The sequence below is a fragment of the Grammomys surdaster genome, unplaced genomic scaffold, assembly GCF_004785775.1.
Source record: "Grammomys surdaster isolate TR1022 unplaced genomic scaffold, NIH_TR_1.0 334, whole genome shotgun sequence".
NCBI classification, from domain to species: Eukaryota; Metazoa; Chordata; class Mammalia; order Rodentia; family Muridae; genus Grammomys; species Grammomys surdaster.
In genome coordinates, this window is record NW_021604753.1 from 6600182 (window position 1) to 6613789 (window position 13608).

The following is a 13608-nucleotide window of genomic DNA, read 5'->3' on the forward strand; positions in this document are numbered from 1 at the left end:
GACACACACACACACAGAGAGAGAGAGAGAGAGAGAGAGAGAGAGAGGGAGGGAGGGAGGGGGAGAGGGAGGGGGAGGGAGGGAGAGAGAGAGGGAGAGGGAGAGAGAGAGGGAGAGGGAGAGGGAGAGGGAGAGGGAGAGGGAGAGGGAGAGGGAGAGGGAGAGAGAGAGGGAGAGGGAGAGGGGGGAGGGAGAGAGAGAACTCCTCTACTGCCTACTTAGTTTCAACTCTATTCCAAACCATTCCCGTCACACTAGTGCAGTGTCATGGGAGCCCCAGGACATGGCTTCTTTGGGTAATGGCAGCTCACTGTGGTTCTGAAGATGAGACACGTCCTCATAAAGGGGAGGTTTCAATGAAATGAGACCAATTGCCAAATAGTACTAGATCAAGGAACTGTTTCGACAAATAAAGAGAATAAATTATTAGAGAGGAGGGGCCTAACCTTCCAGGTCACACACACTGTGGTGGCAGAGAATTAGATGTTTATCGCTGTGTTCAGAGAAAAGAGAGGAATAGATTGTTCCAACGCTTTTGATAAATAATTACATTTTGTAAGGAAAGCATAAAAAACTATCAGCCATGAAAATACCTTTCGGTTCTCCGCAGCTGGTAACTACCAGCTGCTGCTCTGTATACCCAACTGAAACACACAGAGCGACCTGAGAACTTCAGGGTAAATGCCATTGTGGGTGGACTTTTAATTTGGCATGAAAGGGGGCAAAGCACATCTCTTTAAAGTGAGTGCAGTTGTTTGTTTATTCCAAAGTGGATCGAGTCCAAGTCATTAATTCCCCCCCAAGAGCAGGTTACGTGTCCTTTGAGCTCAGGACTGGCAGCCCTTCCACCTTGAGAGACATGGTGAGAATTCTCTTTCAACCCAATTTGTTGGTAATTTGTTCCCACTGAGTTCAGAGCAAACTTGTATAAAGAATGACTCCTGGAGGTAAGGAGGACAGCATGCACGTTAATGAATACTTACATAAATGTCTGCACCATAAAATCCATCCTGGTAAACAACACTGTAGAGGTGCACACACAAAGAGAAACATTCGGATTAGTGCATTTCCCCATGCAGACGCACCAACCCTGCACGGGCCAGGTTAGTCTGGTCTCATGATCCGAAACACAGGAACTGAGGAGAGTTTCAAACAGATTAAGGAGGTTGGAGACAACAGTTGTCCATCAAATCGGAAACTTTCTGCAGGGTTTCCATGTAATCTGGGTTTCATGGTGGACCAGAGTCAGAGTGTTTTGGCTTGGGCACCAAAATGAGCTTCTCCCTCTCAGAAGATGCATTGCATGACTTGGAAAGACAAAGTGTATTTTCAAGTGGCCTGCACAGACTTGAGTATCTTGATGATATTAAAGTTGGGACTCAAACCACAGATCCCCTCCCTCACCAAACACAAAACGCAGCATCTGTTCCAGAATGGGCTTGCAAAAGTCTAGCCTAGGAGCAGAGCACTTTCAGATAGGCTAGAACTGCATAGTCTTGGGGGACCCTTAAGTATCCCAGATGGGGTCAGACATTTTCTTCTGTAATGATTTCATACTGTGGTGTTATCTGTGGTATCTCTGTGAGACTTTTATTGTCAATGTAGCAGAAAACTCTAAATGTATGTCTGTGTCTAGATGTGTAGATACGCATGTGTGAAGAATACTTGTATTTTCATATGTACAAATGTATGGGAGTACATATATGTGTTTGTATGCACACAGCCCTTATGTATTCATGACTCGGAGTTAGAGTTCAGTTGTATATATGTTTGTAAGTATTCAGATAGATCATATTTAGACTGAGGCAAAGTTCTACTTTATGATGGACTAAGCCTAATATGGTGGAAGCTCTGCATAGGCCTATAGAAACAGCAGCCAAGAAAGAAGACACTTCTAGGGGGAAGGGGTGATCTAGTATTTCTCCAAGTCTCTTGAAATGTCAAGATAAAGAAGCTCAATGCCATGTCACCATATGACTCCATTCTATGTCTTAAGTATCTGAGTGGATTTACAGAAGCCATCTACCCTGGATGCACTCAGACTTCTGAGAGAACTGCACAATACCCTGAGAGTAAATGCTATTCTTTCTGAACTGTTGTTTTCATAGGACGGTCATCATCAGCAACCTCCTGTAGCATCTTCCCACGAAGTTTCTGGATGACTTATGATGCTGGCAAAGGACCAGTGAACATAATTGCTGAGTCAAGCCAGGACCCTAACAGAAGCACAACTTTGATGCAAAAGGCTCTCAGGAGCAGAATGAGCACACAGAAAAGCCAAGCATCTTAAGCCAAGGGAGGGTGCATTTCATCACCTAAGCACACACCCTAATGCACAGCAGTGACACTGGCTTGCTGGAGAACATGGAAGTATGTGTCATTCCCAGAATCCTTTCAGAGTTAATTGGCTAACTCCCAATACCATTATCCTTAAAGCATGGCAGGGATTTCACACACTAAGGAGGTTGGTAGAAATGGATTTCAGATGTTGTTTGTATTTTATCCTGACGGGGTACAGTTCACAAGAGCACTTGTCAAGCAGTGCTGGCCTCTCATCCAAAAGGCAGGCAGAGCTGGGTAAGGTCCTGAGCTAGGCTTTGACATTAGCAATGTAAAAAGGCACCGCTGTGGGGTCAGAAGCCAAGGTCAGCTTCTACCAACAGGCCTTAGAACAGATCTGATGAAAAGCAGAAAAGCAACAGGTAGTAACTTAGAGTGCCAAAGCGGAGACCTGAGCCAAGCTGCAGCAAGAGCACATCTGTGACATGTTCTCATGCCATCATGCCTTTTTACATGCTATCCCTTTGTTCCCAATGTCTTTTCCTCCAATATCCTCATCCAAAAGCAGCTAGCTCACCGCTTAAATGCCAGGCAAGGTGCAAAACCATAGACATTTGCATCAAGGTGCAGCTTCCCTGGCAAGTGGCTCTGCAGCTGGAATGGTTACTAAGACATGTGAGATTGATTTACACTTTGTAAACTGGGCCACACATGTACAAACGTGTAGGATTTGGTGAGGTAATGCGTTCTAAGTCATCACCAATATGCTTTGCACTGAGGCAATACATTCCACGACTATGACCCAATGGCTACCTGAGGCAGAGTTACATGTCCTCCCTGTGTGTAACAGCATCAGTGTGTCAGACTCCTGTCTGTCTAGGCTGCTCATTAGCTTCTACCTCATGGAAAATGCATCTGTGTCTATCCTTTGTTTGGCCATAGAGATTGCAGCCAAAGAATTCCCATAGATTGCATCTCATTTAAACTGTAGCACCTTACTTCAAACCCAGAAGAGGAATAATAACTATCTGTTCGGAGGATGGCACCCAGATCCTAAAGAGGAGTAGAAGACAGACAGTCATTTCTTTGTCAACTCCAGGTAGAATTTAATCACTGGTCAAAGAATGGTCATGATGGTACTTATAATGTTTCCACTTGGGAGTCAGAGGCGTCATTTGTATTAGGCCAGTATGAGATACTTGGTGAGGCCCTATCTTTCTATTTTATTATTATTATTACTGTTGTTGAGAGCCTGCAGTCTGAGGCTTTTGTGTGGTTTCTGTATTCAGCTGTAATGGTTATTGGCATTGGAAGAAGGGAAAAGATAAAGCTGAAAAATAATCCCGAATTCTACCAGTATATAAGATGAAAGGGGTGTGGATGGATATTAACTTTTTTAAAAAAAATTAGTACGCATTTAAATACAGGAAGCTTTGCATTTTCCTAAATGTCTACAGGATAGACAAAGTATGTTGCATTTTGTGGATAACAGGGAGAAAAGTCAAATTTAGGCCTCGAAGGCTCGTTGGCACACAGCACTGAACAGGGGTGGAGAGCCATGTGGTGTGTCAGAGACTTGGTTCTTGCAGGGAAAATGGCTGCTGCCCTCCTCAGAAGGAGTGTTTGTGCACAGGGCTTATATCATGCGAGGCATTTGCATCCATCTGTATTAAGGGCTCCCAGAAGTCAGGAAGAACACATTGTGCTGTTTGCCTTCTGGGAGCCTTTGCTCTGAAAAATAACCCAGTTGCCATGGTTTGTAGCCCACTCTGGCTACAGAAAGTTATTCTGAGACTTGTGACATCCAAATGTATGAGACATGGAATCGAAGGGAGACTGTGAGAAAGCTCCCTCACTCTCATAACCACAAGGAAAAGGACAGGACGCAAGCCTTGTTTCTCTGCATTAGGAAGTTTCCTTTGCCCTAACCACTATCTTGGGGCATTGTGAAAGGGTCTCTCCCTCCACTGACCGCTACAGACCTAAGTCTCCAGAGAAAAAAGAGCAGCCATAACCATGCATCAAGCTACAGTTGCAGCTACAGTCTTTGATGCAGAAGAGATGAAGAGAGGTACCCCAACTAGCAGGCAGGCAAAGGGACTAGCAAGTGCAAGGATCTATAGATGGGAGGTGTTTGGTTCTCTGTCGGGTCCAGAGGAAGGATACACTTAGTAGCTTTGGGTCCTCACAGTCCTTTAGAAGATTGTGGGTTTATGCAGAGAGGTGAAGCATTCCAGCTTGCTCACCTGTACCAAGTACATTTTGGAGGTACAAGGGAGACAGTGGGTGACCTACCATCATGATGTTAATAACCCTGGAAGCCATGAGCCGACACAGCCAACCTCGTCTCACCATCAGAGGTGAACAAACTCACTGGAATGGGCTGCCAGTTTTACAAAAGTGCTGCTTCCTCTGAAATATTACTCACAGCATAAGTATCACTGATGCCTGCAGCTTGGTTGTTCTGGGATGGGCCCCACCGATGGAGCCTGTGCTCATTACCCCACTATGTCCCTTCCATGGAGAAGGCTTCGATTCCTTCCCTGGACACTAACAAACTGACTAAGCTAATTCATATTCTATCCCATGTCTTCTGGTTCCATTGTCGAGGTCTTAATGACACAGCAGGCAGGCAGTGGTGGTTGGCCTTGAATGTTCCTGGGACTCACCTGGAGGACTAACTGAAACATGAATGGCTGGGTCCTATATCCAGCCCAGAGCTCTTGGTTCAATAGATCTGGTTGAGGTACCTGGCTAAAGCATTTTATTTCTTTCTAGAAATGGTTGATGTTACTGCTTGTTGTTTAAGAAGGAAGGGAGTTATTGGGTTGCTAAATGACATATTCCAGGTGTTAGTTTTAACTGCACATAAGACAAGCCTGCAGTTCAGACTCTTTAGGATCCTATTCTCTCTTTCCTCACCTCTCAGGGTCTCACGGAGCCCAGACTGGCCTTGAACTCATCATATAACCAAACACAATCTTAAACTTCTGAGCTTCCTGCTTCAGCTTCCCAAATGCTTAGAAAACATGTGTGCACTGCCATGTCAGGCTTTTCAGTGAGAGCCGTCATTCTGGGGCTTTGTGCATGCTAGAAAAGCATTCTGCAAACTGAGTGACATTTCAGCCCCTAGGGTGCTGTTGTTGAGACATTGTTGACTGTGGGAAAGCCCTTATGGAGTCCTATGGTCCCTTCCAGGAATGCCTCCCAGTGCTTTCTTAAGGCCTCAGAAAACAGGTGCACTTAAAATCTCATACACATATGTAGGGAAAGAAGACGGAGATGCACCAGTGTGGAGGACTCAGCTTCAGATACACAGTGGTTCCCACACTGCAGACAGGAGGTACTGCCATGCACTGAGCAGATGTGGCCCTATTTTAATGCAGAAATGGTCTCTTTAGCCATGCAAAGGTAATTGTGTTGCTTGTCAATCACTCCCGGACTGCAATATGCTTTTGCCAGAACATGATGCAAATGCACATCTCATTTTCTTAAGAAAGTAATAGTGGTAGTTAAATATTTGGATGGAGGCTAGCAAGGAATGATTGCACCAGAGCAAATTAGTTTACCTTATAAAAAGAAAAAGGAGGAAAAAGTACAAGGAAGGAATAAAGGCAAGGGATGCCCCAAACTAAGCAATCTGCTTGTGTAGTGGAATATATGCCAACCACAAATGTATTTTTGTAGAAAAGGCATTTAAAACCTCTCCTCCCTACTGACCCTTCCACCTGGAAAATAAATTACATTTTGGAATATGCTATAATGTAACTGTTCAGAATGGTTATCAGGTGGCTCCACGCACACACTGAAATTTGTATAGAACTGGTGTATGTGTTTGTATATGTACATTTCTCCAGGGAAAGTACATATTTTTAATCAGATTACCAAAAGCATCTGTGGAACTCATGCCCTCTCTGGAGCCAGTGTGGAATATGTGGGAAGGGCCACACCTATCGTAAGGCCAGAGGTGGGGTGACTATTGTGCCCATGTGTGAGGTGGGAGGGTTCTTAGGTATTTTTGGTGTCTGTCACAAGTCCCTGAGCCTCTGTGCCAATATCTTCCTGATGACCATTGAACTGACTGATGTTGGATATTGGGGAATTATTACTTGCTATGCATGAACCAGTGGTTGTGTAGGTCTCAGGATTTATTCTTCTACAGGGAAACTTTAAGATGCTTGCTCCTGGGATACTGTCTGATCATTATTATGGTGATAGGAGTTGCCCTAAAATACTTACCAAGGTAACTCTAGAAGCTGTATGTGCAAGTGTCCTAATAGGTTACCTAATAGTGTAGCATGTCTTAGACTGCAGTGGCTAATAAATGGCCAATAGATTGCCAACCTGACAGAATGTAGAATTGCCTTGAGACAAATCTTATATCCGTGAGGAAGGGTTTAATGGAGGAACCACTTGACTGTAGGAAACCATGGTCCTGGGTTATCAGACTGAACAGAAAGGGAAAAGACAGGACACCACAGCGTTCATCTTTCTCTGCTTCCTTATTGAAGATTCAATGTGAGCAGCTGCCTCAAGCTCCTGTTCTCATGTCTTCCCTGCTGTGAAAGATTGCCCACACATGGAAGCCATAATAAAGCATTCCTCCCTTCCTTAAGTTTGTTTTGTCTGATATTTTGTAGTAGCAACAAGGAAAGCAAATGTTATAGATAGCATAGACAAAGACTAAAGCCCCATAGCCAATGTTGGATCTATGATGTAGCTACAATGCTTCCTAAGGACAGCATTGTTGTTTCACTATATGACATAAACAGTACACACTTCATAAGTACCTACTTAATGACTAATTATGTGTAGTGAAGCAAAATCTGTGCTGCTAATCAAGGAATGGGATTAACTGCTGTGTCCAATATGGGATGCTGGGCTCAGTCTTGTGAGTGTGTATCTGATTCTACCTATATTGCCAACCTATAAGCTCCTTTGAATGGCAACCCCCTAATGGATAATTTTTCATGAATATTACTCATTGGATGATAGGACATTGTAGCTTCTCCATTAAAACTTCACTAAAGACAACAGGAAATAGGAAAACACTCATCCACTGGATCTGCTGTGACAGTCCACTAACTGAGGTACGATGAAGTGAGTGTGGATCTGTCAATGACTATGTCTGTGCCTACGGGATAGTATGAGGCTTGTGAACTGGACGGGCTCCCTAGCAAAGAGGGAAAGTATATATGAAGACAGAAATGTAAGATCAACCTGTGTACACCTCAAGAAAAGGGGGGCACTGAGAGAGGGAAGCATGACAACTTACAAAAATGTCGATAGTCACATCAACCTCAACAGGATTAGCTGCAGTCCAGTAAACATGTCCTAGTATGGGCCTTACTGAGCCATAACCTTGTACGGCTCTTCCTATTTCATCCTTCATCAACCCTATGGAGCCAGGTGCATGTTTTACTCTCCTATCAAGGAAACTGTGTATCTTCTTGTAGCTTTCCGGGGTGGTAAAATACTGTATTTACTATGCATTCACTCTCTGGAGTCAGCTTCATTTACTGTTGGTAGCTGATAGTGAGCGGCTGGCTGCATTTAGGGGATTCTGCTTATTTCTCTGATCCCTTTATTGTCCATAGGTAGAAGTATTGCTCCAGGATTGTCATTTATTAATATTTTCAAAAACTTTTATTTAGGTATGCCAGAGAAAACAAGATAGAACCTCTTGATAATCTATGCATCTATGCAGATTAACTGCTGGGTGGGGCAAAAATGGATACAGGTAAAAGTGTCTGTAGTGAATTTCCTTGGATACTCTTGTCAATGGTGTATATCTCCAAAGACTACCCCCAAGCTCCATAGAGGTATCCATGAAGTCTGTTATATGTCACATATAACATGTGAGTATGTGTGTATGTGCATCTGTGTGTCATGTATATGTGTATTTTTTTATCAGCGAGAAAAAATATAGAAGTCCGATATGAATCTAGAATACAGAATACCTTTGGGGCTAGAAATATTAGTAACATAAACTCATATTGGATAATGTATGAAAAGGAGGTTGTAGATAAATGTATCTTCATTTGGTGATATTAAGAAAAAGCAATTCTTCCTCTATAAATGTTTTGTGAGAACATTTCCTAGAAAACATGGAGATAGCTGGGTGTATGGATACTCCCAGGACAAGACCTTAATATGGAAGTCTGGAAAGAGATAAACATAAGCTCCTTGTCTTCTCTTCTGGAGTGCTTTGTCTGAACACACATGATTGGCTAAGGACTCTTCTCTGGTAAATAGCCTTCTACATGGTAGTTTACATGGTAATCTACCATGCCAGTTAGGATCATCACCTTGTATATTGGGTCCAAATCCCATCCGCAGACATTCCTGTGAATGTGGTACAGACAGCGTACAACAAGAGAACAAGATGTGGCTACTACCAAGCGTGGAGTGCTTGGCTGATGAGAGCTGGAGTAAAGGTGTCAGTTAAACTTCGAAACTTTCCTCCAACAGACTTTTGAGATAGTAGCTTTGGGAGTCTATGGTTTCTAGACCACCTTCTCATGAATATGGCAAGCCATGGTAACAGGTGGACCTGTAGCATCTTTGCTTATTGCTTCTACTCAACCCAGGATCAAGTACCTCACTCCTCTGGGAAATTTGTGTTCTGGGTATCACTCTGTTTGCTCCAAAAGATGGGCTACCTTCCTTGTAATCTAAGCCAATGAGCCATTTTTTCAAGAGGAAACGAAGGAAACTTTCCTCTTGGATTGTGGTTTCACCCCTTTCAATTGCATACAAATGAATTCTAGCTGTCTAGAATCTGGTAAAACATAGGCAGCTAAACAAATCTCCATTGCTCACCAATACTTTGAGTCTTACGGATTCTTGACTCCAGCACTCTGTCCCATATTGAGAATTCTTTATAATTCATTTATTTACTTGTGTGTGTGTGTGTGTGTGTGTGTGTGTGTGTGTGTGTGTGCATGCATGTGCATGCACGCAATGGGTGTGTATGGTACTTGCATATGAATTTGTTTCTATGTCCGCATGGAGGGCAGTGTGGGTCCTATGCATCTCCTATAACTCTATCTCACTGTTATGGAAGCTTGCTCTTTTGTGCTAGTCTGGCTGGCTAGTGAGCCCCCAGGATCAGCATATCTCCAGTTTCTCAATGCTGGGGTCACAGACATACTTAGGCATGCCTAGCTGTTTTACATGGTGTTAGATTCAAACACAGGTCTTCATTCTGGCAAAGCAATTGGTCTACCTCAGTGAGCTAACTGCCTTAGCTTCTGACACTCACAACTCTGTTTAACTTCTGACTCCAGAGTTTCAGCCATAAGATCTTCTCCCAGCAGTTAAGCTCAATACCTTTTTCTTAGCACATGCAGTTATTTATGCTTTGTGGCGTACTCTACATAGACCAATGGTGCATTTGTGGAAGCTGGAGAGTACAAGCCACCATTGCAGCCAGGATAGTTAGGAGGACTCCTGAAATATTACACGTTCATCCCTTTCAAAGGAGTTATGAACATGTTGTGTACCATTTGGAAGTGCCTGTTTCTCCCTGGCGAATGTGGCATTCATTAGTTATGCATGGTTATTCCAGGCAAAGAGCACATTCATTATAAGTTAGTAAATTTCAATTTTATAGCAGGTGTGTTATGTTGAGATTTTTATAAATTGTTCATGGGAGGATAGGCCATATAATTTTACTTTATTTTTTTCCTGTTCAATATCGTAGGGAGATACTGACTGGGGGTATAATACAGAAAAGCTACAATTACCATGTACTAAGATGATGATTTTCCAGACAGAACAAAGTGGTATAAATGTGCTATTTTGCATTTATGGCTTATGAATCTTTCTTTAGTAGTAGCATAAACCCAGATGATTACTTATCTGTTTCTACTCCCACCCAGTGCCTTCCATAAAACATGTATGGAATGGGCTCATACTTGGGTGGGTGTTATACAGATTAGTGTCAAAGATCAGATACTTCCTATAGCATACAGATACATTACATTGGGGGCATGGAGAGACTTTAAAGCCTGTTGGTTCTAATTTTCTTATCATCCACAATATCTCTTGCTGTCATTTTGACCCAGGAAGAAACCTTGCTCTGACTTACACTGATGATCAACACAGGAAACTCGATGTCCATGATCCGTTTCTTCTGTTGCCTTTATTCTCCCATTTTGGTGATTTCCCCTAGCCTCACTCCTGCGGATGCTCCAGCCTGCAGGACCCTTTGTGTTTTTCACACACTTCAGCTTAGCTCTTTTGGAGTGGGTAAGGCAGTGAATAAATAATGAGAAGAATATTTCCCTTTGTCATCAGTATAGCGAGTGAGCTGGGGTAATCGAGATTTCCTAAAAGATTTATATGCAGCAAAGCTTTTAAGAAAATACGTTTAACCCTTTTTAGATGGTCTTGAGCATAAACATAGTCTTTCTGCAGACCAAAAAGCTGGTCACTGGCCTGGAAAAGCTTGCATCAGATTCTCCTGAGTATAGCCTAATCATCTATGCAACAGCAGTAAGTCCAATACAATTTGCACTTTTAGCCAGTCAGTGCCTTGCCCTGAGGGTGGGGCTATCATAAGGACCACAGGATGTTTAAGCAATGTTCAGAGACAAGGATGTTATCCACTTGATAACATCACCCATGTCTATCCTGTAGTAATAACCATAAGTATCCTAGACCTTGTCCTAATATAGGGCCACTATACTATACTTAGAGATACCTCTCTTTGTGCCCAGGGGTGGAGGAATGCCCTTCCAAGATTCCCTAATAGAAGTGCAGAAGTGTCATTTCAGGGCAACTTGCCTGTAAGTCAGTCTACCTTTCTTTCCCTTCATTCATTTCCCATTCCTTCTTTTCTTTCCAATCCACTTCCCAACCAGGCCTCTAGTTGTCCATAACAACAGCCAATCACAGAAGGCCTCAATTGGCAGTTGGAGAGAGAAAGGACAGAATGGGCTATTTTGGAAAAGGGAAATAAAAGGCAAATTAACCAGAATTTTATTCCTGTCCTGAATGTTTTGTTTGATTCAACACCTAATTTTCTCAGGCAAAAGTTCATGTACTTGGGAGTGCAAAAATGTCCATGGGGAGGGAAGCAAGATCACCCCAGTGAATTTTATGTATGGGAAACCTCATGTCCCTTTGCATTCAAGGAGTAAATATAGTCCAACCTCCTTAATAACCAGATGCTTGCAATCATCAGAAATATATCTTTGGCTGTAACCATTTCTCTGTTCTCCAGCATTCAGTCTCAAAGAGAATTTACATAACAACATGTGACATGTAGAATGCTTAAAGGCACCAACCATGACCAGACAAATTACACTCATTTTTCAATACTCTTTCCAAGGTGCTTTGCAGCAGGCGTGTGAGGAGGCTGCATGCTGGGGAGGTTCTGGTGGGGTGGTCAAGACCATCATGCGCTTGCAAACACTCCGTGCCTCTGGGGGAGGGAGAGCAGGTGCAGGGAGCCCCTCCCCCGGTGGGTGCAACACTTACCCGCCATAGGCAGGGATTGGGGGTGGGGGCGCTGCAGCCCTGAAGGTGTTGTACACGGTGCGACCACGGCCTCGAAGGTGAGCCCCTCGGTATGCAGCTGCAGCAGTGGCGGCAGGATATGGGAAGCCAGGCACTATGAGAAAGGGGAGAGAGCAGGACACCGTGAGACGCCATGTATCCTGGCGAGGACCATTTATCTGGACCCCGTTTATGTGGCAAGAGGATGGGCTGACCCATCTTACCCTCTATTAGCAAGACTGAAAGGCGAACAGAAGTTCTGCAAACCTGGAACAGAACCTGATGAGCATGGCAGAGGGAATGGCAGAAGTTTCTGACCATGAGTGAATATGAAATGACAGACAATTGCAGAGAATTCCTAATGACAGCAGGAAAGCTCCCCACATAAACTTAAATTATAGAGAAGTAAATTGAAATACTTATGTGCAATGCCTCAACCACTGTACATGCATATATAGGCACATATGTGAGTGTGTTTATCCATATATCTAGGTACACATCTGGGAAACCTCACATGTTTGTATGATGAGGATTCTGGAGAGGAGTTATGGCTGACAATCCCTTGAATGTTTAATCTCCTCTTGGCAGGCCCTTCCACCCACACAGGCAGATATGAACTCCTCTGGATTGTCCAAGCAGCTATCAGGAAATGATTCTGTAGCTTCCTGTCTCCTGCTGAGCCTCAGAGTGTTCTACCTGTGCTGAGTTTTCAGTTTAAGTAAAAGTCATCATATTTCAAACCTTAGTTCATACAGAGACTAGGTTTCCTGAAGATTGTAAGTGAAAAGCCACTTGCCTGGAAAAGCTACAGTAAGTAAAAGGTCCAGAAACCAGAAATGAGGGCCATGCTAGGAACTCAGGAACTCTGTAACAGCCCCACACACCCAAGGTCTTTTTCCAAGGCTTCTGCAGGGCTTGTGACCAAGTGAGAGCATTCTCTATCACTGCATGCTAAAGACAGTCTCCACCACACTGCTCAAAGGGGTCTACAGCTTCCTATCATCAATCACCTTCAGGAGCAGAAGAATCCTGCCCCATGCATTTTATCATATTCAAGAGTCAGTCTCACACATGATCAGGTATGAGCCTTGGTAGAGAATGTGGGAGGAGCACACACACACAACCAAGAAAGAAAATTTGAGAAGTATACATAGATCCCAGGAAGCGCCTGCTTCTTGGAGGTGGAGGTGGCCACACTGTGTCCCTGGAGACCTTAGAGCAAAACCCTCGATCTATGCACAGAGCTGGTTGATGAGACAAGGCTCTTCACAGTTCTGTATGAGTTCCTAGCAAGGCTTATTCCCTTGAGGTGAAGACCAACTGTCAGTGATTGTCTGTAATTTGGTACATGCTTTTGAAGGTGGAACAGAGTTTTTTGTGATACTTTTCTTTGCAACATGAGTAAAATACCAAGATCATAGAACAAAGACAGACTGGATTTATCCTCTTGTTTTGAACTGTTTTACAATTATGATTAAAGACAAAAAGTAAGGATTTATTGAACTTTTATGTCAGTCTCTAGCACCCAAGTTTCCTGGATTGTGTTGCAACCAATATGGCAGAAATAGAGGCTCATGCCTTACTTGGCAAAGCAGGAAATCTTGAGCTCAATTCAAGCCTAGGGTAGGGCAACACAAGAGATATTTGCTACAGGACCAGGAAGACAATGGGTAGGGATGGTTTGATCCTGATTCTGTCTAGCCATGATTCAAATAAAAATGTCATCGAATGTTTTGCATTTTTAAATAAGGAAAATGAGAAGTGTACAGAGTGGCTGAGCAACTGGCTTGCTGTGTGAGGGCACTTAGGTATGATGTTCACCCA

At 43.4% G+C, this 13608-nt stretch overlaps 1 protein-coding gene across 3 annotated transcripts in view; it reads right to left on the bottom strand.

Moving 5' to 3' along the window:
- Rbfox1 (RNA binding fox-1 homolog 1) overlaps positions 1 to 13608 on the bottom strand; it is a 176113-nt gene that overhangs the window by 47061 nt on the left and 115444 nt on the right. For 2 of the 3 annotated variants that reach the window (XM_028778317.1, XM_028778318.1), the window contains exons 8-9: positions 11767 to 11899; positions 984 to 1023 (exon numbers count right to left, since the gene is read on the bottom strand). In XM_028778317.1, coding sequence (XP_028634150.1) covers positions 984 to 1023; positions 11767 to 11899 — 173 coding nt within the window. The remainder of the gene's footprint in view (positions 1 to 983; positions 1024 to 11766; positions 11900 to 13608) is intronic. The other variant, XM_028778316.1, reaches the window with a different exon arrangement.